The following is a 26,988-nucleotide window of genomic DNA, read 5'->3' as shown; positions in this document are numbered from 1 at the left end:
GGTCATGTTGCGTGAATCTATCGAGTTTGGAAACACTGTGTAAATGATTTGGCATATCCCAAATAAGTGTAGAGTTGGCTGAATGTACTCCATCATGTTCCTGCTTCCATTCCTCCGTATCCTGAAGTGTATCTGATGTCTTCTCACACCCTCTCGCTCTACCATGTCCTGCACCCCCCTTGTTGAGGAAGCTGCCAAGGAATTAGCCCCTTTCATCACATCAGTCATTAACGCTTCCTTCAAATCCAGCATAGTACCTAATAACTTGAAAGAAGCTTAGGTACTCCCACTTTTAAAAAAAATCCCTAACCGAACAACTCAGCCAATTACAGACCTATTTGTTCCATTCATACTAAAAATACTTGACCGAGCTGCATACCTGCAGATACAACAATACCTTGAATCCAATAATTTACTAGGACTGAGGCAATCTGGATTCAGACCCAGACACGAAACTGAAACCGCCCTTATTGACCTCAAGACTCAAATCCAAAGGCAATCTAGCTTTGCTTCTCTTACTGGACCTATCAGCAGCTTTTGATTTGGTGGACCATAAAATCCTAGGCAAACACCTCTCATCAGCTGCACACTTCTCAGACGAAGCTAATGCCTGGTTTGAGTCCTTCCTCAACAACAGATCTTTGCACCCTCTGCCTCTGCTACACCGTCCCCCGTCACCTGTGGGGTGCCCCAAGGTTCTTGCGTGCCCTCTACTCTCTACAATGTATTTATCAAGCCACTCTTCGACAAACTTGACTATCTGGGTGTCACCTACACTAACTACACGGATGACACCCAGATACTCATCCCTATTACTGGTGATTACATTGTGGACAGTGGGACCCTCAACAACATCTACCTCATCATACAAGCGTGGATGGCGAAGCATGGACTCTGGGCCTCATTACACGGTAGGCGGTAAACCATGGTGCTATTAGCACCATGGTTGCCATCGGTACCATACCGGTACCACCATGGAGAAAAGGGGAATTACCACCCCATTCCAAGATTGACGGGGCGGTAATTCCCCCTTTCTCCATGGCCCTTCCCCATTCCCATTTTTGCCTCATAGGGCTGCCGTTTAATGAGGCCCTCTGTCTTTATGATGATAAGACAGAGTTGCTCCTTCTGGGTTCGCCTGCCAACCTGAATCATTTGGATGTGTCATTCTCCTCCTTCAACATTGATGGCAACATCATCAAAGTCGCCAATGTGGTGAAAACATTAGGAATCTACATAGACTCTGCATTAAACCTAACTGGACAAACTAACACACTGGCTTCCTCATCCACCTACACCTGTAAGCTTATCACAGCTTGCCGACCCTACCTATCACCAGCTAACTGCATTGCAATAACTAGAGCCTCAGTGCTTTCTAAGCTAGACTATTGCAATGCACTTTACCTAGGCACTTCTCAACAAGTTCTTCAAAACAACGCCATTCGAGCAGCGCTAAATATCCCAAGAAATCATCACATCTCCGAAACTATACTGTCATTAAAATGGCTAAACATCATCCAAAGAATCGCCTTCAAAACCCTGTCGCTTACACATAAATGCCTGTCCAACCAGGCACCAATTTACTTGCCCAACACTATTTCTCGCTACACTTCATCACGGCCCATTAGAACCGCCTTAAGGCACAGTGTCAACATGCCCAAATTTAGGCAACATCGCACAGGCGGGGCCAGTTTCCCCGTCCTCGCAGCAAGAAAATTGAAGGCCCTCCCCCTTTGCTTAAGAGAGGAACCGTCCTACCACTTATTCCGGAAAAAGACTAAAGCCTGACTCCAAGTGCAAGATTCTACATCTAACGCCTAAGGCTGCCCCAACACACATCGCCTTGCTAACACCTGTACATTGTACATTTTTAGCTTTTGATAGTGTATATTAAATCTGTTCTATTCTGTTGTTCATATCACTTTGCTTGTAAATACTGTATTCATTGCTGTCATTCTTTATAAATGTCTGTATTATTGTAATATGTAAGCTTAGCACCCAGTTGCTTAAGGGCTCGGTGCGCTATATAAATAAATAAACTAAACTAAACTAAACCACATCTATCCAATTAGGTCATCACCGGTACCACAGTAACTCTGTTCATATATAAATATCAAAAACATGCTATTATCTTTAGATAAAATAAATCACTTTAAATCACAAAACAAAACAGTTCAAAATGGTGTACATTAGTTGCACATCATACCAACAGAGAGCACATATTGTCTAAATTAAATAGGAGTACATTGGTACAGCATTACGTTTAGCAGTGATTAAGAGAACATTAGAGTGCTGCTGGGTTGACATATGTTTTAACAGGGTATTTAAGAACATATTTTATACCTGCTTGTAGGAGTAAAGCAGAAGTAATGGAATGTGATTTTTTGAAGTGTTTTGTTTTGTAATTTAAAGTGATTGATTTTTGCTAAATATAACAACATGATTTTGATATTTATATATGAAGTGAGTTACTGTGGTATCTGCAATGACCTATTTGGATATATGTGGTATTATTAGCTGTGCTAATTATCCGGATTTAACTATTCATGTCATAATTCCAGTATCCTCTATTGGTACATGTGTACCCTCGCTCATTCAACACATCCATGCTAGTATACTCTACCATATTTGCACCATTCATAAAACAAAAAAGCACCCAGCCCTATTAAAGATATTCCTGGCGTCCTCCTGTACCGTCCTTCTACTTCTATTACCCCAAAATCCAACGTTCCATGCCCAGTGTCTGACTGTTCCTGTCCAGTGGAAATCTAACAGACGATTGCTGCAGTAGCACATCACTGTCACACATTAAATGAGACAAGGAAGGGCTACTGCTACTGGCGCTTTTTTATAGACCATAGAGGACGGCTCTCCTTTTGTACAATATCTTAATGCAAGATGGAGCGAACTTTCATTGACCAGTTGCAAGCAAGTTCTGAAAAAAGGGGAAACACAAAATACATTTTGCAGGTGTGCCTATTTCATTAACTTGACCTTTATGATAACACTGTCAAATGTTGTCTTTCCTATGGTTTGCGTGTTTTTCAAACGAGGAGAATGTATTATTAATTGTAAGATGTTGTGATCCTGACATGTTTGTCCATTGGAGAGTCGAAATCTGACACTTGGCTAGCAGGTTGCCTTCCAGACTCCATGGCCCAAAGTGAAACACATCCTGTTTCGTGGAGGCTAGCATTAAGTCTCATTGTGGGATTGTGGGTGCTGAAGGCACAGGTTCCACTGAAGAGGTTATGGTTGAGGGATGTTGTTCTCAGTACATTGACACTATTTGTGATTTTGAACAAGTCACTCGAGGTCTCTTAGCCTTTTTCTACCCCAAAGGGAGGGTCAGAAATGTTGGTTTTGGCTAAAACTGCATGAATGCAAAGACACCGACTGGGGGAAGATGAAGTAGAGAAAAGGTAGAGGCTTACACGGTAACCATCACCCTCTGGGATGAGCAGTCTTGCAATGATATCTCAAACTGGGCTAGTACATGTATATATCACCTCTGATCTACTATTTCATCCATGAAATAGTGGAGTATTTAAAGCGGTCCAAACCAGGTGCATTACTCTTTCTTAGTGTTGGATTTTTTGCCAAATCTGACACGCATCTTCTCAATATTAGAGGCGCATACTAAACAAAGGTTCTTAAAAACAATCTTTGAAGTAGAGCACAAGTTAAACTTGCCATCACATGGGGTTCTCCAGGCTTTGACTCAATTAGAACTGAGCAAACTGGAGGCTGGTTCTTGCATTATGTCGTGTGTGGAAGTCTGTGTTCTGCAGGACTATTGCTTTGTGTGTCTGCAAATGAGGAATAGAGGCGTTTAAAGGTTGCAGTATGGTTTATTATCATGTAGCCTGGTTTTGAAGTCATATGACTGCAGACAGCCAATGGCACAGAGTTGATCAGCAAGTTGAGACTATGGAGCCAACTGAGAGAATATTTAACACAATACGTTTTCTCTGTTTGATTCTCTGTTATAACGCAGAGCAATGATGAGTACTTCACAATTCTTGGAGAACTTTCCCAGTGTGGCGTGTCGAGCACTGTGACCTGCTTGAATACAGTCACCCTGGCGCTAAAATACAAGGTAAGATTTCTGGGGCCAAACGACCACTTTTAAATAGTGGAGGCGGGTGGCTTGAGTGAGCAGGTGTATACGTTTTCGTTATTTGTCACGTGTCAGATTTAGGCAGTGGCCGTGTCTGGAGACACTAGACATTAATGGGCAAGTTGTGTGGACCCTAGTGTGAATGTCCACTTTGGATACATCATACACAAGCCAAGCTCACTTAAACAGGGAGGTATGTTGAACTTCCAACGCAACGTTCTCACTAAGAGCAAATACAGCAAGCATGTTGTTTATCTTCTCAGTAGAACAGCAAATCAGTAATGAAAACTGCAGTGAAGTCCCGCTGGGAAACAGCGCTTCCACTGTTGAAAACGTGCACATATTTGTACCAAATGTTCACTTCAACCCAGGGCAAGATACCTGCTCCTTGTCTGCTTAAAGCAGCAATTGCTCCCTCTGTTACTGTAGCGGCACATCTCACACCATCATAGATATCACACATGGTAGCTTATCACAGCTGGCCGCATCCCTCCCCTATCGACACGCAAGTGACACTAATCCCCATGCTTCTGGAGAATTCTCCCCCATGTCTTAAACATTTTACCAATGCCAGGTGCCACCCCATCTATCTTGGACTCAGGCTAAGATGCATATATCACTCACGGCAACCGTTGCTTTGTGTCCACTGCAGGTTTCTGCATTCCGCACTTTCTATAATGCACGTTTTTCATTTGTGTACACCCCAATATACCATTTCTTATAATTTGAGACAGAATGAACTATGTCAAAGCATTTTTTCTACAGGGCACACACGGCTCCCCCTTTCGGACACCAGTACCTCTATGCACTCAACACAAAATTGCTGGACACTGACCGTTACGCAGGTCCAGAGTAAATCCGATCGGTATTCATCAACACAAAAGCAAAGCTATTTGCATTTTCCCTCTCCCCCAGCACTTTTTCAGATCCACCAGAGCACCTGGAGACCGTGGAAATCTCAGCAGAGCCTGGTATAATCCCAATATCATAAGATAGGATCACGCAACATGCAGCCCCATACCTGGTCAGCTTTAGGATTCAGAGGTGTTATCCTATATCGCACATACTGCTCCATACATGGCCAGGCCTTCGAGAGCAGAGATGTCCCTCTTCAATGCCCATACTAAATATCTGCCGACTAATAACATGTATAATGGACTCACCTCGGAACAGCCCACACGGCCAATTTGGAATCAAACAAATTCCACCGCAAACGTCTAACAGACTGTCCTAATCATTTTCCTGAAAAGCACCTATTAACTCGCTACAGGATGATGCACAACACTTCTTCCTCCCTCCACTTCTACCAATGATTTGTCTACCACCCTCTTCCTCGTGGCTAACAGACTTCCTGCTATAATCTCCTACCACCTTACTCGACACACACAAGGTCTCCCACAGGCCTAGGCATCACCACATGTACCACCACTTCATCGAACTACCATTACTGCCTTCTTTTAAGACCTACGAGACTACCGATACCCTAACTAGACCCAAATCCTCATCTTGCCAAGATTAGACTCTTCCCTTCGGATAACGTATTCACAAGTGTCTCCGACAAACCCGTAGAAACAGACCAACACTCAGGTCTTGGGTTACTGAACTACACACATCCTCACCACAAGTTTAGCATTTAGCTTTAACACAACCCTACTCTCTCACTCAGGCCACCAAACATGGCAGAGGGGTGGTGTATAGGACCACTTCACACCACATAACATTAACAACATAAAAATCTTGTTTTGTACACTATTGCTTGCTGTCCAACCCTTACACGGTTTAGTTTCACTGTTAACGTCTTGACCTGCTCAGCCTTATGTGTTGCCTTTCATTGTCTTGTCACAGGTCATTAAGGTCTGCCACTGTGGGAGTGTGTACGTCAACGGTGACCTGGTGCAGTTGCCTTTTTCTGATGGTTAGTAATGGCCCTCTTCAGGGGGCATTTCTGAATTCGGAAGTCAGTTTGTTGCCCCCATTACTCTGTGTTCCTCAAGTGTAATGAATTAAATACAGTAGACAGTACAACATTTTAGAGTTATCAAAGGGACATTCAGTTGACATCACAAAATACATTGTGTCTCGGTTGGCATCACATTTGACATCATCAATGATATTCAAATGTATCATTGTTGTCCAATGACATGGGTTGTAGGGAAAGGGTTTTCTCTGCAACCATACCCCTAGCACAATACCTTCACCCACAGTATTTACATGGCACAAACTGCTGGATGTCACGAACACAGATTGGCAAGGTTACATTATGGTTGCATTGGTAACAGCAGCTGGTGAATTTCATAGCATACCTGTAACTGAATTATTTTGGTTTTGGCTGCATATGTAGTTGAATGAAAGTTCTAGTTACAATGCACACACCTACATATTTTCCAGTTAAATTAAGCTATCCTTGCATAACTTGTTTCTGTCATGGATATCTCATAGAATCAAACATCACAACTGAGATCACTATTGCTACCACATTTTCACATCAGGAATACTAGGCAACCTGTAACTTTCCTCATGCCGAATGCCCATGCCTCAGTTCCTACTGGTCAATGTCAACATCCTTGCAATAACCGCTTAACTGATTGGCTATTATGATTTGATTTGATTTATATGATTTGAATATGGCATTTATAATGCTTGTATACACAATTTTTTCAAGGTGTGACAAGGCAAGGGAGGGGAGACAAACGGAGGACAAAGACAACGATCTTACTAGGCCTATTGACATTGAGATCATGCAAGTGCAGGGGAGAGGGAAAGGTGAAACATGCCAGGGGGAGGGGAGGGTGGGCAAGTGTCCGACATGGTATGAAAAGCAACAAATAGTGCAGCCAACAGGTGCCAAGTGCAAGTGTTAAAAGTGCAGACAACAGGTGTCTAATAAGTACAGGTAGGGGGACAACTGGATGGGCAGGGACCTGGGCCTGAATTCAGAGGGTAACCTGGTTACCAATGCAGTATCAGACAGGAGATCAGCAGGGGAGAGGAAGAGAGAAGACAGAAGCAAAGAGGAAGGCCTTGAGGTGCTTCTGGGTATGGAGATGGTTCTGCTCAAGTTTCAGAGAGGCAGCGAGGCTGTTCCAGAGGGAGGCGCCAGCCAAAGAAAGAGATCTGCTGACAAATCGTTGCTTGGACAAGAGGCTGACCCTCAAGGAGTTGGAGGTAGAGGAGCAAAGAGCTCTAGTAGGAACATTTTTCTGAAAAGAGAGTTGGAGGTATTTAGGTCACAGGCATCAGAAGGCCTTGTGGACAATGCAGAGGGTCATGAACTTGATCCCAGCAGCCACTGGGAGCCAATGGAGATATTTCAGGGCTGGAGAGCTATGATGCCTGGGCTTGAGGCCAAGGAAAAGCCTTGCAGTCCTGTTCTGGATGAGTTGTAAAGGACAGAGAGTGGAGGCAGGCAGATTTAAAAAGAGACTGTTGCAGCAGTCCAGCCTAGAGAGAACCCAAGATCTACAGACAGTGAGCTTCTGGGGGAAGGTGAGGAAAAGAAGAATACCTCTGAGGAGGTTCAGCTGGTAGTTTGACTTCTTTGTATTTATTTTATTTTATATAGCACTTTAATCTAAAGCGCTTTACAAGAGGAATTAGTAAATACAACAAGCAATGCATGATAATGAATCTAAACCAGAAAACAGTACAAAAAACAATTTACATTATTGATGAGGTTAAGCACAAATGGAGAGGGACCAAAGGGAGAGAGGGCGTAGGAGGAGTGGGTGGAGGTGGCTTCAGTAGTGAGAGCAGAAGCAAAGGGTGCTAGGTGGGAGAGTGGAAGAGATAGGATTTGAAAAAAGTGTGAAATGAGGGGTAGGAGGTAATAGAGTGGATGGGGAGGGGGAGGCGGTTCCAATGGAAAGGAGCGAGAAGGAAGTGATTCGCAGAACAGAGAGAACGAGAAGGAGTATAGAAAGGGAAAAGGGAACATAGGTAAGGAGGGGCAAGACAATAGAGGGCTTTGAAGACTAGACAAAGGAAGTTAAATTTGAGCTGGGAGTGAAATGTGAGCCAACCTAGTGAGTTAAGAGAAGAGGAGATGGAGTCGTGAGGTGAGAGAAGGCAGAGGGAGCCGATGGCAGAGTGGTAGATAGATTTGAGGGGGGAGAGGTGACAGGAAGGGAGTCCAAAGAGAAGAGTAGAGCAGTAGAAGAGTCTGGAGAAGAGGAGGGAGGAGATGAGGAGTTTGGTAGCATCTTAGAGACATCAGCGATGTGAGGAGAGAAGGAGAGTGTGCAGTCGAAGATGACCCTGAGGTTCTAAGCCTCACAGGTGGGAGCAGGAAGAGGGCCAAGAGTGGCCAGCCAGAGAGTGACAGGAACGGAAGGTGCAGGTGTGCCGATGATGATGATCTCTGTCTTACTGCCATTAAGGCAGAGATAATTGGTGGCACATCACTCCTGGATTGCAGACAGGCAATCCGAGATGCGGGAGGGAGACGAGGCAGCAGAGGGGAGCCTGAAAGCGAGCTTGAGTGTCATCTGCATAGCACTGAAAGTTGGAGCAGAGCGCAGCAGAGGCATTGCTAGGGTGGGTACAAGGGGGTTATTGCCCCTGCTCTTTTGGTTGTAGCCCCGGATAGAATCTCAGGAGCTACAAACAAAAGGCTAGCTAGCCCCAGTCCAGACAGTTCTGACATCAGTGTAGTCCCAGGTCTTTTCCAGACCTAGCAACACCCTGGAGAGCAGCAATGCAGTGGGCGAGAGGTTCCAGGTATTGGTTGAACAGCCAAGGAGAAAAGTTAGACCCAGGGGGAACACCACGGGTAGAGAGTGAAATTGAGGAGAGGAAGGACCTGGAAGTTGGACCTGGGACGGTCAGACCGAGAGGAAGGAGTGCAGCCAGGCCAGGGCCTGAGCAGTGATACCCAGGACATCATGGAGTCAGTAGAGCAGGATGGCATGGTTGACTGTGTCAAAGGCAGAAGAGAGATCAAGTAAGAAGAGGACAGACGGTTGATTAGCATCAAGGTTACAGAGGAGGTCTTCACGGACGTTCAGGAGAGCAGTTTCCATGCTTCTGGCTGCTCTGAAGCCAGACTGATGGTCATGGAGACCGCCAACAGATTCAGTGTGAAGATTAAGCTGGCAGATAGGCAGCTTTTCCAAGAGTTTTCCCAGGAAAGGAGTAATGGAGATCGAGCGATAGTTAGCCGGACAGGTGGGGTCGGCTGAGGGTTTCTTGAGGAGGAGGTGCACAAGAGGGTGCTTCAGAGGGGAAAGGAAGATTCCAGTGTCAAAACAGTGATTGTAGAAGTCGGCCAAGGCTGGAGCAAGGGTGTCAATGTGGTACTTGAAGGTTTTGGAAGAACAAGGAAGAACCTGTTTTGACGAGACTTTCATAAATCAAACTTGTCTAGAAACCTCGTCGGTGGTGAACAGAGAAAAGGCAGAGAAGGGAAGAGGAGAGGTGGCCCAGCAGGCGGGAGGTAGAGATATGATGTGATATGGCATTTCTAACGCGCCTATACACAAGTGTTTCAAGGCGCAAGAAGGTTGATGGAAAAAGAGGAGAGGGTGGATAGGATGTCCTGGGTTTTAGAGATGAAATGAGATGGCAGGGCCGTGTAGAGTGCCTGAGAGGGGATAGGAGAGGTAGAGGCTGCAGCAAGATTGCACAGCTCCTTGCAGATTTTAAAGAGTTCGGCTGAGTTGTTAGATGCGGCAGAGACACAGGCTTGGGTTTGAGCTGTCCTCTTGGTAAGGACAGAGAGTCGGTATTGCCTTTGGAGCAGGCGGCAGACCAGTTTGTCAGAGGATGAACAAGATGCCAGCCATTTCCTCTCAGCCGCCCTAGACTTGCATTTGTGGGTGACGAGGTCTGAGTTGTACCAGGAGTTGCCCTTGGCTTTGTGCTTCAAGTGGATCCTCATGACAGGGGCATGTACATCAAGAGTATCAGAGATAGTAGAGTGGAGCTTGAAAAGGGCTGTGTCAGGATGTGAGTCAGCCAGAGGTACAGGAGGGGTAGAGAAAGTGGCAGTCAAAGCATACTTGTCCTCAGCACTTAATGTTTGTTAATTCTTCTCTCTGGGTTTTTGGATAGGTCTTTGGATACAGGCTTGATCAATGCAAGATTTCCAATTATCAAAGCGCAAAATTATAGGATATGATATGGCAAATGTCATGGGCTCTGGCTATGGCCTATGGGTATTATGCTAGGGGCATAATCCTAACAATAGCATACATAGGGATTGGCCTGTTTCCATGCCAACTAGGGAGGCTTCTGGGCCATAACCCAGTACCCAAGTTCACAAACCTGCTACTTGGGTTTGAGAACTCCGTTGTTGTTTGACAGGTTCTTTTTTTTTTAAGGGCGTGTCCTTTCACTCTCCAGAGGCAGAGAACGCCAGGGGCAGCTGGCGTGTGTTCCACACACTTCCGAACACTTTTGACAATTTGGTTGAAGTTTATGGTCCACCCAAGCAAATTGTGTTGGAAGACACATGCTTCCCTTCCCAGCAGAAACATGTTTAGACCTGAAAAGATGAAAGAGGTTCCACTCTGCTGTAAAGAAAACAAAACACGTTTTCTAGTTGCAGTGGGCCCTCAACTTTTTTTTTTTGAGACTGCTGGCACTGACATTAGTTAAAAAAATAAATAAATCAGCGTGAGCAGTCCCACTCACAAAAGCAATAGAAAAAAAAAATGTTTCTTATGCGGACAGCGATTTTTCAATTTTTATCATGGGCTGGCCCATAAAACTTAGAAACGTTATTTTCAAGGCAGCTACAGAGCAGACTGGCAGGAATAATTTTCCCATGGGAAAGCCTAAGTAAATACGGGTCTGACAAAGATGCGGGCACCATGAGGAGGCTTATTTACATTTTGAGAGGGTGACCCTTGAATATTGGTCACTGGGGAGTGCCTAGTCCAAGGGCGTGTTACTGTTCCTTAACTGGCCTCAGCAGAAATCTACTGCTTTTGTGCTCACCAGTGGTAGGTGTAGTCGAGTACTCAAGGCCTAGCATATGTTATGTTCGCAGACACATGGCAACATGGTTATTATAAAAGCAGCATACATTTTGATGGTCTGCAAAAGGGATTGTCTTTGAAACTATAGCACAAAGATATTATAGCAGACCCTTGAGGTTGGTATTTCTGCATGAGCCCAGTTTCCTGGGTGGGAGGGGGTCAGGACCCTCGTGGGTGCAGTGCTCTCTGGCAGGGTCCTTTGCTAGGCGACTTGCTATCTGCCAACATGATTTTCAGGGCATGCTTGCTGATGTTGAATGACGAGTTCCAATGTCACCAGGGAATTATAGCAAAGGGGATGTTGTTGTCGGTTGCAGCTGGAGTCTCTTTTTCATTGGTGCTGGTGGCATCAGAACCAGATGCTGGATAGTGGATGACCATAATACTGTGTGCAAGACTGCCAGTGTATGGCCCAGAGGACTGTGGTGACAACATCATGCACCGGTCATTAGTGCAAGAACGTATTTGCATTTGAAGGTAAATAACGTTTCCAAAGAGAAGTTTTTGTTTCTGGGTGGGTGGGTGCTCACTGGTCCCCCACAATGATTTTGCAGGCTCTTCTGCTGTTTCTGGCCCAGTCAGTAGTGGGTCCTCGGTTCTCAGATCGCATCCAGCCTCCTTTCATAGCAGGGTCTCCCTTTCAACCAACTGACAGGCAAATTCAGGGACTGACACCTTAGACTGGCTAATGCCACCAGGGATGAGCACTACACGGTCAATTTCACCTAACAAGTCATTCTGTAAATTGGTTTAAACAAACACTTCAGAACTTCACCATTGCAGTCCTCTGTAGCTTCGCCTGCAACCTCTTCTGCAGCGTGTTTCCTCATTGCCTGCTATTTCCCAAGTCTTCTCATTCACATCCCTGCTTCCTGTTACTACTTTAGGTGAATGGTGAAATATCTTCAGTACCTTTTGGAGATTGGAGCTAAGCTGGCTGTTGGTGACAGCTTTGCATTATTATTGAATGTCAAACTTGAAAGGTTTTTATGCACAGTGTGTGTTGAGTGCTCAGTGCTGTGGATTCCCCTAAGGCAGCCAGACAATGACACAATCCCCATTTCTGGTCAAGACAAGTTCTGCAACAGGCAAGCCAATTCAATGGCCACGTGCAGCCAGGTGCGACCAGATCCATATCTATGTTCACGTTTTCTTAGGCACCAGTGTCCACCTGCTGGGGTCTGCAGGAAGATGTGCTTGTTTGTTCCACTTTGTCGCTTTGTCCATTTGTTACCTTATATAAGACGTTCAACTAGGCTTTATCAGAGATAGCACTGTGGTATGGTAATATCTTGTTAGTCACTGCATGACACAAATAAAGACTCGCACACACTCTCACAATCATGCATCCTTATGGAATTTTTCTGACATCTCATTAACTTGAAACAGTTATCCTTGATATACAATATGTTATGCGCATGCTACAACATGCATGAAACGGTTAATTTGAGCTACATTTAGTCTAGCATGGAAATCATAATGTGATGTGAACGATTTGTTAGGTTTTCTTCATGCATTACTTAATGGGTCATCCAAGGCAATCTGTGAAAAACATGCTGCTTTCAAATCTCTGTTTCTCATTCCACACTCACAACCCCATCTATGATCAGAAGGTTTGTTATATTTTGAAACCTTTGCTAAAAGTTAAACCCTCCTGCTAAATTTAGAACAGCCTATTTGTTGCCCTTTGGTGCCATAAGGTCGATAAAATGCTGTTTTATGTCAAATGTGACACTTTGCCAACTATCGACATGAGGCACTTTATTTTTTTATAACTCACAATTCAAAATGATTCTATGCCTCCATGTCCGTGGCCTAATCTGGGACATGTATCTTTCAAACTTTCGTCTCCCTACCCTGACTGCCAGTTGAGGCTCCGTTTCAAAACTGCTTTCCCCCCGGATAGTGGGGCATTGTGAAACCTAGGCCTTTTTCTCCCTCATTATGATTCTTTAATTTAGGTGGCTTTAAATTGATTGTAGCTGTACCACCACTAAAACGGCATTGTGAAACCAAGGCCTTTTTCTCCCTCTTTAGGATTCTCTAATTTAGGTGGCTTTAAATTGCTTGTATCTGTACCACCACAAAAACTGCATTGTGAAACCTAGGCCTTTTTCTCCCAATTTAGGATTCTCAAATGTAGGTATGTCTTCTCTCCTGTCTTAGAATGTCCTGTGCCTTTCTTGTGCTTGCCTCCTAAGTGCCGTTGTCTTGTCCCACTCTCCTGCGCACTTGCCTCTCGCTGCCTTGTCTGTCTACCCCTTGAGCCCCCTCCTCTCCCACCTACTCTATGGTGCTCTCTGTCTCCCCTATCTTTTCAAACTGTTTCTCTATTGACTATCCTGCTCTTCTTACTAAGTCTGATAGGAAAAAGTTTAAAAAGGACATCCTGGTCTCCAACCCAGGCCTCCCTATCGCTGACACCTACATCAGTGCCTCTTCCAAGGAAACTCTCACCAACATCCTCTTTGTCGTTCCTTCTCCAGATCTATGGACCGCTCATATGGTCTCTGTTCTCTCTCCTTTCTCCTCTTCTCCCATTAATGGTGGTACCCATTGGGATGCCTTCCTATCCTTTAAGGTCATCATTAATGTCTACTCTAATGGGACCGTATTAGTCCAAGACCCTCAAGCCAACCTTCATCTCTTTGATACATGCTTTCTGCACCTCATCAAATTCCTTTCTTCTCCTGCTGTCCCCTCCCCCCTTTCATTGGCTACCTTGTCTTCCCCCTCCCTCTCTGCCCTCTCTCTGGCTCTTTCTACACTTGCGCATGGCATACCTCTGATCTGTACCCCTCCCCGGAAGTCCTTCAAGGAGGGCAACCTTCTCCACATTGCCACTCTTAACTCCCACTCTGCTGTCAAACACTCCTCTGATATCTGCCGCCTTCTTGAAGAACTTGACCTCAATGTCCTCGGTCTCACTGAGACATGGTTTATGGCCAGCTATGTCACCAGCTTTGACACACTCCTACCTGATGGCTACAAGATCCTCTCTGCGCCCAGGCCCAACCGATCTGGTGGGGGCATAGCCCTTATCTTCCCTGAGTGGATTCCTGCCTCTGTCATTCCTACGCAGGCCTACTCCTCTTTTGAATGCATCGTCTGCAGGATCTCTCTCTCGCCTAGCCATTACCTTACTGTGGCTACTATCTATCGGCCACCTGGTCAGGTTTCTTCCTTCCTCTCTGAGTGGGCAGACCTTTCCTCCTCACTCCTGGCCTCAACCACTCAACTCCTCCTTCTTGGAGACTTCAACATCCACATGGATGCCTCCTGTCCCCCCTCTGAACTCTTTCATGACCTCTGTGACTCTCTCTCACTCACCATTCTCTCCTCTGGCCCGACTCATTCTGCAGGGCACACTCTCGATGTTCTGATCTCTTCAGACCTTCCCCTCTTTGTCCCTCTCTCTACTCCTCTCTCCTAGAGTGACCACTTTCTCCAATGTCCCACCTCACCCTCCCTACCCCACAGGCCAAGCCACCTCCGTCACTGCCAACCACCTTCTCGGTTACTCGCCCCATGAAGCGTGTGTCAGTTGAGGCTTTCACCACCACCTTCTCACCCCCTCGACCCCCCCTGGCTGACTCTCACCCTGACACAGCCCTCTCCACACTCCACACTTCTATGTCTGATACTCTGGATAACCTTGCCCCTGTCATGAGAATCCGCCTGAAGCCCAAAGCCAAGTGTAACTCCTGGTATGACTCAGACCTCGTCACCCTAAAACGCAAGTGTAGGGTTGCCGAGAGGAAATGGCGTGTTTCAGGTTCATCCTCTGACAAACTGGCCTGCCGACTGCTGCAAAGGCAATATCGACTCTCTGTCCTCACCAAGAAGAGAGCTCATATCCAAGCCCACGTCTCTGCGGCATCTAACAACTTGGCTGAACTCTTTAAAATCTGCAAGGAACTGGCCAATCCTGCCACAGTCTCTACCTCTCCTGTCCCTTCCAAAGCCCTCTGCACGGCACTGGCTTCTCACTTCATTTCAAAAACTCAGGGCATCTTGTCCTCACTCTCCTCCTCTCATCCCCCTCCCGCTATTCCCTGCTCTTCCTCTGGCCCTTCTCTGCCTTTCCCCTTTTCTCTCCAGACGAGGTTTCTAGACAAGTCTGATCTATGAAAGTCTTGTCAAAACAGGTTCACCCCTGTTCCTCCAAAACTATCAAGGATCACATAGACTCCCTGGCTCCTGCCCTGGTGGATTTCTGCAATCACTCCTTCGCCACTGGAGTCTTCCCTTCCCCCCTGAAGCACTCCCTTGTGTACCCTCTTCTTAAGAAACCCTCTGCCGACCCCTCCTGCCCGGCTAACTATCGCCCAGTCTCCATATCTCCCTTCCTGGGCAAGCTCCTGGAGAAACTGGCCATCTCCCAGCTCAATCTCCACACTGAATCTGTTGGTTGTCTTCATGACCATCAGTCTGGCTTCAGAGCTGCCAGAAGCACGGAAACTGCTCTCCTGAACATCCGTGAAGACCTGCTCACCAACCTCGACTCTAACACCCCTTGTGTTCTTATCTTGCTTGCTCTCTTCTGCCTTTGACACTGTCAACCATGCCATCCTGCTCAACCGTCTCCGTGATAACCTTTGGAGTACAATTTTTAATTATGCTTAAATAGCAGGATAAATCAGACAAATGCAAGTTAATCAATAGAGGGACCAGTGCAAATCCTTGTTTAACTCCCTTAATATTTGGGATCGAAGACATGCAGGCCACTTGACTGATCCACCTCACCTGTACCATGGTTTTATCATACAATTTCTTCAGTAAATATAGCAACCAATCCAGTAAATAATGAATTTTCTGCTACTCCAATAATTTCCTTCTGTCAACGAAGTCAAAAGTGGCACGGAAGTCTACATACATTACATATCATGGCAGACTTCCTTTACATGTCACTTTCCTAGTCAGTGTATCCAGCAACATAATATTATGCACTGTAGATGAACCAGCTCTAAATCCTGTTTGTAAAGTGTCTGAAAGTTATACAGATTCCACCCATTTCTGCATTTCTTTCAGTATAAAAGTGGAAAAGATTTTGCTAGGCACATCATTAGTGAGAGTAATCTATAGTTAACAGGAGCTAGGTGTGGCCTTTTTTTATACACTGTAATCAATATTGACTGCCACCACGCTATTCGTATCTCTCCCTCAATACACACCTTTCTAAATGGTATGTACAGTACCGAGGGCCACATTTCTGGATCATTACGCAGGACCACATTTGCCAGCCCTTCTGGTCCTGGGGCACAACATCCTTTATCTTCCCTATAGTCAGGATAAGGTTGTCATTCTCTCTAAGCATTTTTATCCTACTTTTTTGTAAAATCCACTGTGTTGGTGACTTTTCTGCACTGTACATCGTCAAATATACTCTCTCCACTGTTCCTCAGTTATAGGGTTAACAACCACCTTTGCCCTATTTGCCTTGAATGAACCCAGCATTTTCCACATTTCTTTAATTAATCCCTTACTTAACACTTGTACCATCCTTTGCCATTACACATTTCTATCTGATTGCCTCCACCACTTAAGTCAAGTCCTGTATTTATATTTAAATTCCTTATGGATGCGACTTTCAAACAGTCGGTCACTTTGAATCGTTGAATTCTCCTTATCTCTTTACTCACCAATCGTTTAGCATCCCTAATTTCTTTATTGAATTTAAAGGCACCATTTGTACCCACTTTCACCCCATATGTACCTCCCAACACCCAAGCCTCATGTGTAAGACACCCAATCCAATCCTTTATTTCATTAACTGACATATAAAGACTACATGGATTCAGAAAACAAACTGTAATATATTTGAAATGAATAGATGTAATGAATTACTAGCTCCCCCTACCCCGACCCCCTTTCTCGCTCTCCCTTTCTCAATTTGCATATGTGTCTTTGTTGGGTAACGTTCTGTTGTTGGGTGAGTGTTTGCTAGAGCACCCCCCACTGCTGCTAAAAGGCGTGTCAACAGAAGGGAAAACAGATGTGTTGAGGGAGCAGGTGCTGCTTTATTTTGCAAAAGCAATAATTTTAAAAGGGAATTATTCAATAGTATTAACATTGCAACCTGGCTACTTTTAAACTTGTACAATGTTTCTTAATAATGCTTAGTTCCAGTATACATATGAGTCACTATATGAATGCTACACTTCTCTTACTGCGCAAACTATTATCATTACAATAATCTAAACTTAGAATAAGTCAAGATGGACAGTCTAGTATAAAACTATTGGACTCTTTCCAAATACCCCTATGGACTAGGGGACATTGACAGATAACACCAGTGAGGGTTCTAGCTTGCTTTTCATTAAATCAAATAGCATTTTAAAAATATCAGAGTGACCACAGATCATTACAGATGACAAATATGTTTGTTATAAAAAAGGGTTGTATGTTGGAATCATTACGTACGTAATGCATGTTGGATTTGTTGATCGTTTAATTTTTTACAACACTCACCCTAACATTAAACTGTTTTTAACATTTAAACATATATACAAATTATACCTATTTTGATGCAAGATTAAAATGGCTGTAACATCCGTTACTCAGATGTTGCCCAAGAGCCAATCATGGAAATGTTTCCTTTCTCTCGCATACGTTTAGCTGGATCTGAGAGTAATGATGGCCGTGCACTTTCTACAACAAGTCGTACTTTAATAACCAGATTCACTTAAAAAGCTCTTTCTAAAGCCTACCCTAATATTACAATCAATATTAGCAAGCCGATATTGCACTAGTCATTATGTCAGTCTCTCAGTCATAATGAACATTGTCCTTGAACATTTGTTTCTGTTACTGAAGTATTTCTTCCATTTTTGTTTATTAAGCTGATTTGCTAATTTTCAAGTCTTCCACGGACTTCATCAGTGTTCAGTCCACCTTGCAGTTACAAATGGACATCCAGCTAACTCCGACCATGCAGCTCTTCCTGTCTTTGGACTCTGGCTACAAAGGACAAGTATCAGGTTGGTTGATCACATGTCTGAAGCCACGGTAGTTGATGAAATGCAGTAAATAGGTAGACTGGTAATGATGTTAAGTTGTGCATAGCGGTTAGACAATATATCCACCTCTTCACTTTTAATGGTCATGCAGTGCGGACCGGTTGCGCACGTAGAGTGCTTATTTGTAGCTGCTAGGGGCACCAAGTACGTGGGTGCTGCGGGGCCCGAGCACCCCCGAGGAAAGGCCAATTTCGTGAAAGTCCCTATACGTAGAAATTGGACTTTTTTTGCCGCCAGCCGCACCAGAATAACCAAAAGTCAATGCCCCTGGTAGCTGCAATGTACAAATGTAATTTTATTTTAAAGTCATCTAAAGGAAATTGAAAAATAAAAACGATGTTAGAATTAAACATTTGTGTGAAGCGCGCTTGTCTAACAAATGCTGAATAGCTGAAGGTTCATACATCGGCTATGAATTAACACGTAAAGCCTTGAGAATGCGCCTTTAGAGTGAGACACATGTCAGCATTTGTATATGTGTAATAACTTAAACACATAGTTTCAGTTGTTTATTGTATCAGCCAATAGGCTCACAATAGTAGAACAGACGATTTGAACACAGAAAGTATCATGTAACAATACTTCTGCAAAACGTTTCAGTTTCTTTTTATTCCCATTAGCATTACCCAAATGCTAATTGAAATGTTGGAACATCTTATTGAGTCTATGGGCCTCATTACGACTTTGGAGGTAGCCATGACGCTATTGGCGCCATGGCTGCCTCCAAAACTGCGTCCGGGTCCGGGTTCCCCGAATGGGGAACTACCGGCCCATTCCGAGTATGGAAGGCCCGGTTTTTCCCCATTCACGGAACCCAGAACTGGACCTTCCCCATGCCCTTTCGAGCCCACGGGGGCTCAATGGGAATGGGGAGGGAGCTAACAACGGGCCCATTACAAGAGGGCCTGTTGTTTGCTCCCTGGTTCCCTCGCGGGACCTGCGATAAACCAGACGTCCACATCGGGTCCCGCGAGGGAAACCTCTTGATAGTGCGGAATGCGTTTAACGGCACCGGTACCATTACCGGCGCCATTAAACGCATGCTACTTTAGTTATAATGTGGCCTTATGTACTTTACTGAGAAATGTAAAGTAGATGGAGTCTTTAAGATTTATTTATTTCTATTTTTTAACTGTGAAAGGTGGTTCCTAAAGAAACCCTTTCTTTTGTAGTTTTTTTGATTATTTTCTTTTTTTTGCATGAGAGGTTGGAACATAAGGTGGGGAGGGAAAGGAGGGAAGAGGCACTAAGCACTAAGATGGAGGGGCAGGTGGACAGGGGAAGATGTTGTGCATGTGTTACTTCTATGGTAGGGGGCAGCATTTCTCATGCTCCATGATTACAGCATGATCAAAAGCACTTCGAAATTGCTTCACCCTGCAGAGTGGTGTGTTGCAGTATATACAGAGGACTGTTGTCTTCAAAAGACATGGATCAACAGCCTCTTTTGTTGCTTGCAAGGTAGCTGGTGGGCTTTTGTGTCCCATAGAAGTAGGCTGTGTCGTTACAGTATTGGTTGAGGAAGATGAGGTGGAGGAGGACAGCCTACTACTTGCTAAGAAAGGAACAACCTTTCTGAGAGCATTGCGGTGGTTGGATTTGGTGTGACGGTGCATGGAGATGGTCCCATAGGAGTACTGTCCAGGTAGTCTGCGACTTGCACTCAGTGCATTTCACTTTGGTTGTTTTAGCCTTTGGTACACTCCCAACAGTGGTAAAGAACTGCCACATCCATGATTCACTCTGGGTTCTAGAGGTAGCCACTTCCTCTACCTCATCTTCTTGGTCCTCTTCATTTTCTTTGGAAGTACTGCACTTTTTCTGTTCTGTAGGTCCTCCAGCTGGTGGTGGTGGTGGTGGCTCTTGGAGAGGAGGAATGGCAATAGCCGATGCCATTTTTAAGATAAATAGCAGTTTTGCTAATATTCTTCCAAGTATGTGCTTTGTACTAGATTGTTAATGGATAATTAGTAGGTAGAGGTGTGGGCGCTGTGCAAGGGTACATTTTAAGCTTGAAAGTTCCTAGATCAGTCGGAAAATGCAGTTCCAAACAGACCTCGAAGCACAGACCCGATCAAAGTATGATATTATTAAGTTGTAGGAAAATAGCATGCACTGGTAAAAACCCATAAAAATCAATGAAACAGCTTTGTTAAAGGGACATTATGGTTAAGTTGCACTAATAAAAACCTATGAAATTCAATGAAAACACTTTGTTAAAGGGAAGTTATGGTTACAAGTAAAATCGAAAAACCTCAGAAATTCACCAGTTATGGTAAGCTAAGCAACCATAACTCACACCGCCACCGTGAACTGCTAACACTAACACCCAGGACATCAAAGTAGACATCACAAATGTCATTGAGGCTGCATTGTGTTTCAAGGATGCCAGCGACCCTCCCGGGTGAACGACAGAGTTGGGGAGGTGAGGCCAAGCTTTTGCTACTAACCTTGCCTCATAAACTGAAAGACAGTAAAGACGAGAAAAAACGGACACAGCCGCTGAGTTGGCAAGCATTGTGAGAGACCAGTGTGTGCTAAAGAAAGATTGAAATGGCAACATTATATCGCACAATTGAAAGCTGCATGCGTGTGGATGAGATGCAAAGAAAGGCAGACCTGCAAATGAACCTTGAAGTAACTATAGCTGTAAGGTCAGCGATACTTAGTAAAGGAGTGGTCTGGCGAAAGGAAGTAGCCCACTCCAACATAGCCATGAAAGGTGAAAAGTTTGAAGCGATAAAGTCAATGAACTGTAAAAGGGAGTTAATTGAGTTTGACCCAGAGAAAAAGGGAGAGAAAAATGTGAACATTGACTTTGATGGATAACAGTGAACTACCCAGACCAGGAAGCACTGGGGCAATAACATAGGAGTGTGATTTGAAAGCATGGAAATTCGAAGTGGTTTTGCAGAGGTCTGTAGAAAAAAAGCCAAGCACATTCGAAAGACTTCGACATCAGGAAACGGTCCGAGCCCGACTGAGGGAGAGCGAAGGTGTAATAAGTTAGGAAAAAGGTAACTCATAAAGGAGGTGAATTTAGCTTGGGGAAGGGAACCTCTTCAAGTGTTTTGTTTTGATGTGAAAGGTGTGAGCCCGACTGGGGGAGACCGACGTGGACTTTTGCTGTGAAAGGTCTGAGCCCGACTGAGAGAGACCGATGTGAACCTTTGCTTTATGAGGTCTGAGCCCGACAGAGGGGGACCGACATGAACGTTTTGGTGAACTCTGTTTTGGAATTTGGAAAATAACACTTTAATGTGGAAGGCCAGCCAGACCTCACTCCACGTCTAGAACTGCTTTTGTGTTAAGAGCCCGAGCCAGAGTTTGTCATTGTGCCTACAGGGACCGTCTTACTCCGTGCTGTCCAACATTGAAAGGAAAGCTGACACAGCCACATTTATTCTTTATATTTGAACACTGACTTTCCTTTGCATACATATTCTCCTTTTCACATTTTATTTTTACAAGATAAAGGGCAGGCATTAGGTTTTTGTTAGTATATGACATTTTGATTTGACTGACTCCACTAGGACTGGTTTATTAATTATGTGATGTTCGAGACTATTCCCATTTTAACTATAGTGCAACGTTGGAGTTTCTCCATACCCACTGAAACTTCAATAACGTTTTACAAATTGTACCTTTTATGTCGGTGTCATACTTGTGATACCATGCCTCCCTTATAATCTATATATTTATATATATATTCAGTGAAAAAACTTTGTTAAGGGACACATAATTTGAATAAGTTCAGTATGACAAAACCCTTGAAAATCAGTGAAAATACTTTGGTTGGATTGATGTTAAGGTACCAATTTAATGCCAAAAATCCCATGAAATTAAGCAGGTGTTCGAAACTATGCCACTTTAACGAGTATTGGAATACCAGATGCAAACCCAAACACTAAATTGATTGCTACTTTTTTCCATCCAGTACATTAGCTATTCTGGTCCTGATTACTGTGTGTCCTCACAACATGAACATGTTTTTTTTAACATTGTTGTCCCTTGAAGGCCACCTGTCCTAGCCTTTACTATTCACATGGTCAATCAAGGCCTACCTTTTGATATCTTATAATGACAGTAAGTTGTCTGCCATATGTAGATATATGACTTTGGAAACTGCCTCTTATTATGTATGTTGTATTCTTCCGTGGACAGGTGAAAGTCATCATTGGAGTACTCAAATGTTTTCTTTGCATAATGGACTATTTTTAGAACTGACTGATAAAGGTGCTAGAGTATCTGATCAATGCAAATACAGAATTAGAACAGAATAACTTTAAAGTGTAACAATACCATGGTTGTAAATGGACAGTATTTTGAAATGCAAACTTCAACCAAGCTTTGCACCGGAATCCACCCTTTTATGCTGAAACACCGTTTTAAATGTTGCATCTCTCTTTCTTGCACATGTGATCTGCTGTACCAGTGATGTCACTCATCATGCCATAAGTGATGTCATTTAACGGTGATTAACTAATGTTTTTTTGATGAATTTCAAGGGTTCTGTTATACTATACAACCCACCACCTTTTTCTGATAACATATCTGATGTCATATAACTTGCTATCAATATTTGTTCTTGAGCTACACAACATCGGGTTTATCATGTATTTAATCTTTTTTTTGTGTCCAATATATAAGAAGGGATAAGCAATGGTTTACTGTGATGAGGAAGACTGAAGTTGTGTAGTTTGGGATTGTGACAAGGAAGAGTGAAATGCGGTAGATCGGGTAGTGCGGGACTGTGATAAAGAAGAGTGAATACGTGGTAATGGGGTGTTGTCAGAAGGAACAGTTAATTGGTGGTGGTGGTATATTGCGATGAGAAAGAGTGATGTGGTGGCAGTGGGGGACTGTGATGAGGAAGAGTGAGTTGGTAGTAGTGGGGGACTGTGAAAAGGAAGAGTGACATGGTGGTAGTGGAAGGCTGTGCAGAAGAAGAGCGAGGTGGAGTTAATAGGGGACTGTAATGAGAAAGACTGAAGTTGTGCAGTTGGGGACTGATGAGGAAGAGTGAGATGGGGTAGTTGAGAACTGTGAAGAGGAAGAGTGAGGTGGAATTAGTGGGATAGTGAGGTAGTGGAGTACTGTGACAAGGAAGCATGAGAGGGGGTAGTTGGACACTGTGATAAGGAAGAGTGAGGTGGAATTAGTGGGATACCGTGACGAAAAAGAGTGAGATGGAGTTAGTGGGGGACTGTGATGAGGAAGAGTGAGGCGGTGGTAGTGGGGAGACGTCCGTCATACCTTTATTAATTTGGCTATTAGTAGACCTGCTAAACGTTTTTCCATTGTCCTATTTACTCCTCCCACCCCCATCATCAGCCAAAAAATGCAACCGACCCTCGAGTTGGCTAATGAATTGACCAATTTTATTCTTAACAAAATCGACTTACTAAATGAGGCCGCCCTAAACAGAATTAGTACTGTATCTGCTGGATGTCCCCTGCCCTCTTGCCTTTTTAGATTCAATGAAGTCACAAATTATGATATTCTCCCACTACTCTCCTTACTCAAATCCGCATGTTCTCAAAATGATCCACTCTCAGTGCTAGTGGCTGAGGCCAAGGCCATGGTTCTCGTTAACTGGGTCACTAATCTTATCAACCTTTCATTCAGGAAGGGGTTTTTCTCCATGGCCTTGAAGGTGCCCTTATCAACCCCATTTAAAAAGAAAATGTCACCTTCATCCTACAGTCCTCAACAACTATCACCCTATAGCAGGCTTGCTTGGATGGTGAAAGTCATGGAAAAGAAAGCTATCAAACAATGAATGTCTTTTGTTAAAGACGATAATTTACTTCATCATCTTCAATCGGACTTTCGTCTCAACCATGGCACTGAAACTGTGCTGGTCACTGTATGGGGTGATTTCCTACATCACTCAGATGAAAGCCATTTGACTCTCCTAGTTCTGTTATATTTCTCCGCCACCTTCAATATGGTGGATTAAGCCATTCTTTTATCAGGACTCACTCACACATTAGGGATTCAGGGAGCAGCCTTACAATGGTTCTGTAGCTTTTTCGCTAGACTTACACAAACTACTAAACTTGGATCCCCTTGCTCATCTTCAAGATCAGTTACTTGTGGTGTACCCCGGGTTCTTCTCTGTGTCCCCTCCTTTTTAACAACTACATCCTCCCACTCATGCCCATCATCGCCAATTTCACACTAGTTTTCACTTATACGCAGACGACATTCTATTATATATTAAGGTCATCAGACCAGAATATTCTTTCCATCCGCTTAAAACTGTATCAATCAAATCAACCACTGACTGTTCAGGAAAAATCTTCATCTCAATGTTAAGAAGAAGGAAGCAATGTTCCTTAGCCCCAAACATCTTCTTAAAAATCTTTCTCTTGCAGCATGTTCTCTCCTACCGCCTACATAATGATCATGCACGAGTGGTTGGAGCAATGGTTAATTCTAGGCTTGACTATGCCAATGCTCTCTAGCCCGGCCTCCCGAAATACCTGGTTAATCTGTTGCAGGTAGCTCAGTACCATGGCAGTCTGCTTAGTTTGCAAGCTTCAAAGAGATTCATCTGTTTCCCCTGCTAGGTATAGTCTCCATTGGCATCCTGATCATTCTCGGAATATGTTCAAAATCCTATCCCTGGTGTTCAAATGGTGCCATGTGTTTATAACAAATACATTCATAACTTAAACTTTTTTAGTGAATTAAAAATGACGAAAACATGTCAATTTCTTTTCCTTTTTTATTTTGGGCCCCCAAACCTTCTGTTTCTCCAGCTTTATTATCCCTCCCCAATCCTCCCACCCTTTTCTATCCCTTATCCCACCCCATGTGTACTTTTAACCCAAAATTCGAAATGTTTTTGTTATTTATTTTTCGTTATTCAAGTTTTTCGTTATTTGAATTTCGTTATAATCACTGTATACCATTCAAATGAATGCAGAGACTGGCTCAACCTTATCTTCTTGAACGCATAAAACTCTACCAGCCCTCACATTCTCTTCAATCTTTCAATTCCATCCTGCTTACAGTCCCTAACAGACATTACACTTTTAGAGGAGAACTGTATTTTTCCATGCTAGGACCTTAAGTCTGGAACAGCCTTCCTTTCTCTCTTCACTCTCTTCACTCTCTCACAGTTTTCTGTTCACACCTACAAATGCTTTCTTTTACTTATTTCTCAACTATGAGAACTATCTCAAAAGTAGGCAGGTATCTGACAGTACTATTCAGTACTTCACCAGTTGGTACACCTTCACCAAATGCAGTTCATTCTGTCCAGTACACACCTCAGTATTTTACACGTTATACATACTCAAATACTAATCTAAATACATACTGGTACAAAGAAGAGTGAGGTGGAGGTAGTTGGGGACTGTGAAGAAGAAAGAGTGAAGTGGAGTTAGTGGGGTCCTGCAATGAGGAAGAGCGAAATGAGGTATTGGGGTACTGCGATGTGGAAGAGTGAGGTGGTGTTAGTGGCTGACTGTGATGAGGAAGAGTGAAGTGGAGTTAGTGGGAGACTCTGGAAAGGAAGAGTGAGTTGGTGTCATTGGGGACTGTGATGATGAAGAGTGAGGCTTAATTATTATAATTGATCTTGTATAACACTGCATTGCCATTTTCTGCTCAAATTTCCAGTGCTATGCTGATGACACTCAACCCATTTTCAGGCTGCCCTCGGCCACCTCCTCTCCCTCTCTCATCTCTGATTGCCTAACTGCCATTCAAGATTAGTGTGCCGCCAATGACCTTTGTCCAAATGCCAGCAACACTGAGATCCTCCTCATCAGAACACCTTCACCATCCTTTCCCCTCACTCTCTGGCTGGCTTCCCTTGGCCCTCCTCCTACCCCCACCTGCGAGGCTAAGAACCTCGGGGTCATCTTTGACTCCACCCTTTTCTTCTCCGCCCACATCGCTGAGGTCTCTAAAAAGTCAAACTTCCTACTGCACCTCCTCAGAGGTACTCTGCCTTTCCTCTCTTTCCCACAGAAGCTCATGGTATCCCAAGCTCGGGTTCTCTCTAGGTTGGACTATTGTAACAGCCTCTTTCTAAATCTACCTGCCTCTACTCTCCGCCCTCTGCAACTAATCCAGAAAAGGACTGCAAGACTTGTCCTTGGCCTCAAGCCCTGGGATCGTATCTCTCCAGCTCTGAAATCTCTCCATTGGCTCCCAGTGGATGCAAGGATTACATTCAAAACCCTCTGCATTGTCTGCAAGGCTTTCTGGGGCCTGTGTCCAAAATACCTTCAGCTATCCCTCCGCAAATAACTCCCCTCAAGAGCTCTTTGCCCCACTACCTCTAACTCCCTCAGGGTCAGTCGTTTTTCAAAGAAACAAGCTAGGGGTAGATCTCTATCTTTGGCTGGGGCCTCCCTCTGGAACAGCCTCCCTGTCACTCTAAAACTTGAGGAGAACCATCTCCGGTTCCGGAATCACCTCAAGACCTTCCTCTTTTCTTCAGCCTTCGCCCCCCCCCGCTGATCTGTTCTCTCTGGCACTGTGCACCTGGCCACCCTCTGTCCTCCTGGCCCAGGTACCTGCTCACCCTGAACCCTCCCGCACTGCCTCCAGGCCACCCCTTGCACTGGGGTGTGTATCTGTACCCATACAGCACCCCCCTTTTTCTTCCTGCACTTATCAGACCTACTCTGCTGCTTTAAACCTAGCACTTGCAAATTGCTGGCTGCACTACCACTGTTTGTTGCCTTTATTATGTATGTATTTACTATAATTTATCTGTTTCTCCTCTGCTTTGCACTTTCCACTTCTCCCCCTTCCATGCACTTTTCCCCTCACCCTCTCCCATGCACTTGCGCGTTCTCAATGTCACTGGGCCTAGTAAGATTGCTGTTTTGTTCTCCCCTGTTCCCCT

General features: G+C 44.2%; 1 protein-coding gene across 1 annotated transcript in view; it reads left to right on the top strand.

The window, feature by feature from the left end:
* The window catches only part of LOC138503906 (mucin-5B-like), a 447,355-nt gene that overhangs the window by 133,566 nt on the left and 286,801 nt on the right, over positions 1–26,988 (top strand). The window contains exons 10-12 of the mRNA XM_069623991.1: positions 3,998–4,099; positions 5,966–6,035; positions 17,940–18,077. Of these exons, the coding sequence (XP_069480092.1) occupies positions 3,998–4,099; positions 5,966–6,035; positions 17,940–18,077 (310 nt within the window). The remainder of the gene's footprint in view (positions 1–3,997; positions 4,100–5,965; positions 6,036–17,939; positions 18,078–26,988) is intronic.

The sequence above is a fragment of the Ambystoma mexicanum genome, chromosome 11 (genome assembly GCF_040938575.1).
Source record: "Ambystoma mexicanum isolate Mex_15411 chromosome 11, UKY_AmexF1_1, whole genome shotgun sequence".
In the NCBI taxonomy this organism is placed as follows: domain Eukaryota; kingdom Metazoa; phylum Chordata; class Amphibia; order Caudata; family Ambystomatidae; genus Ambystoma; species Ambystoma mexicanum.
The sequence above is the reverse complement of the archived record's forward strand: the minus strand, read 5'-3'. Positions and strand labels throughout refer to the sequence as shown.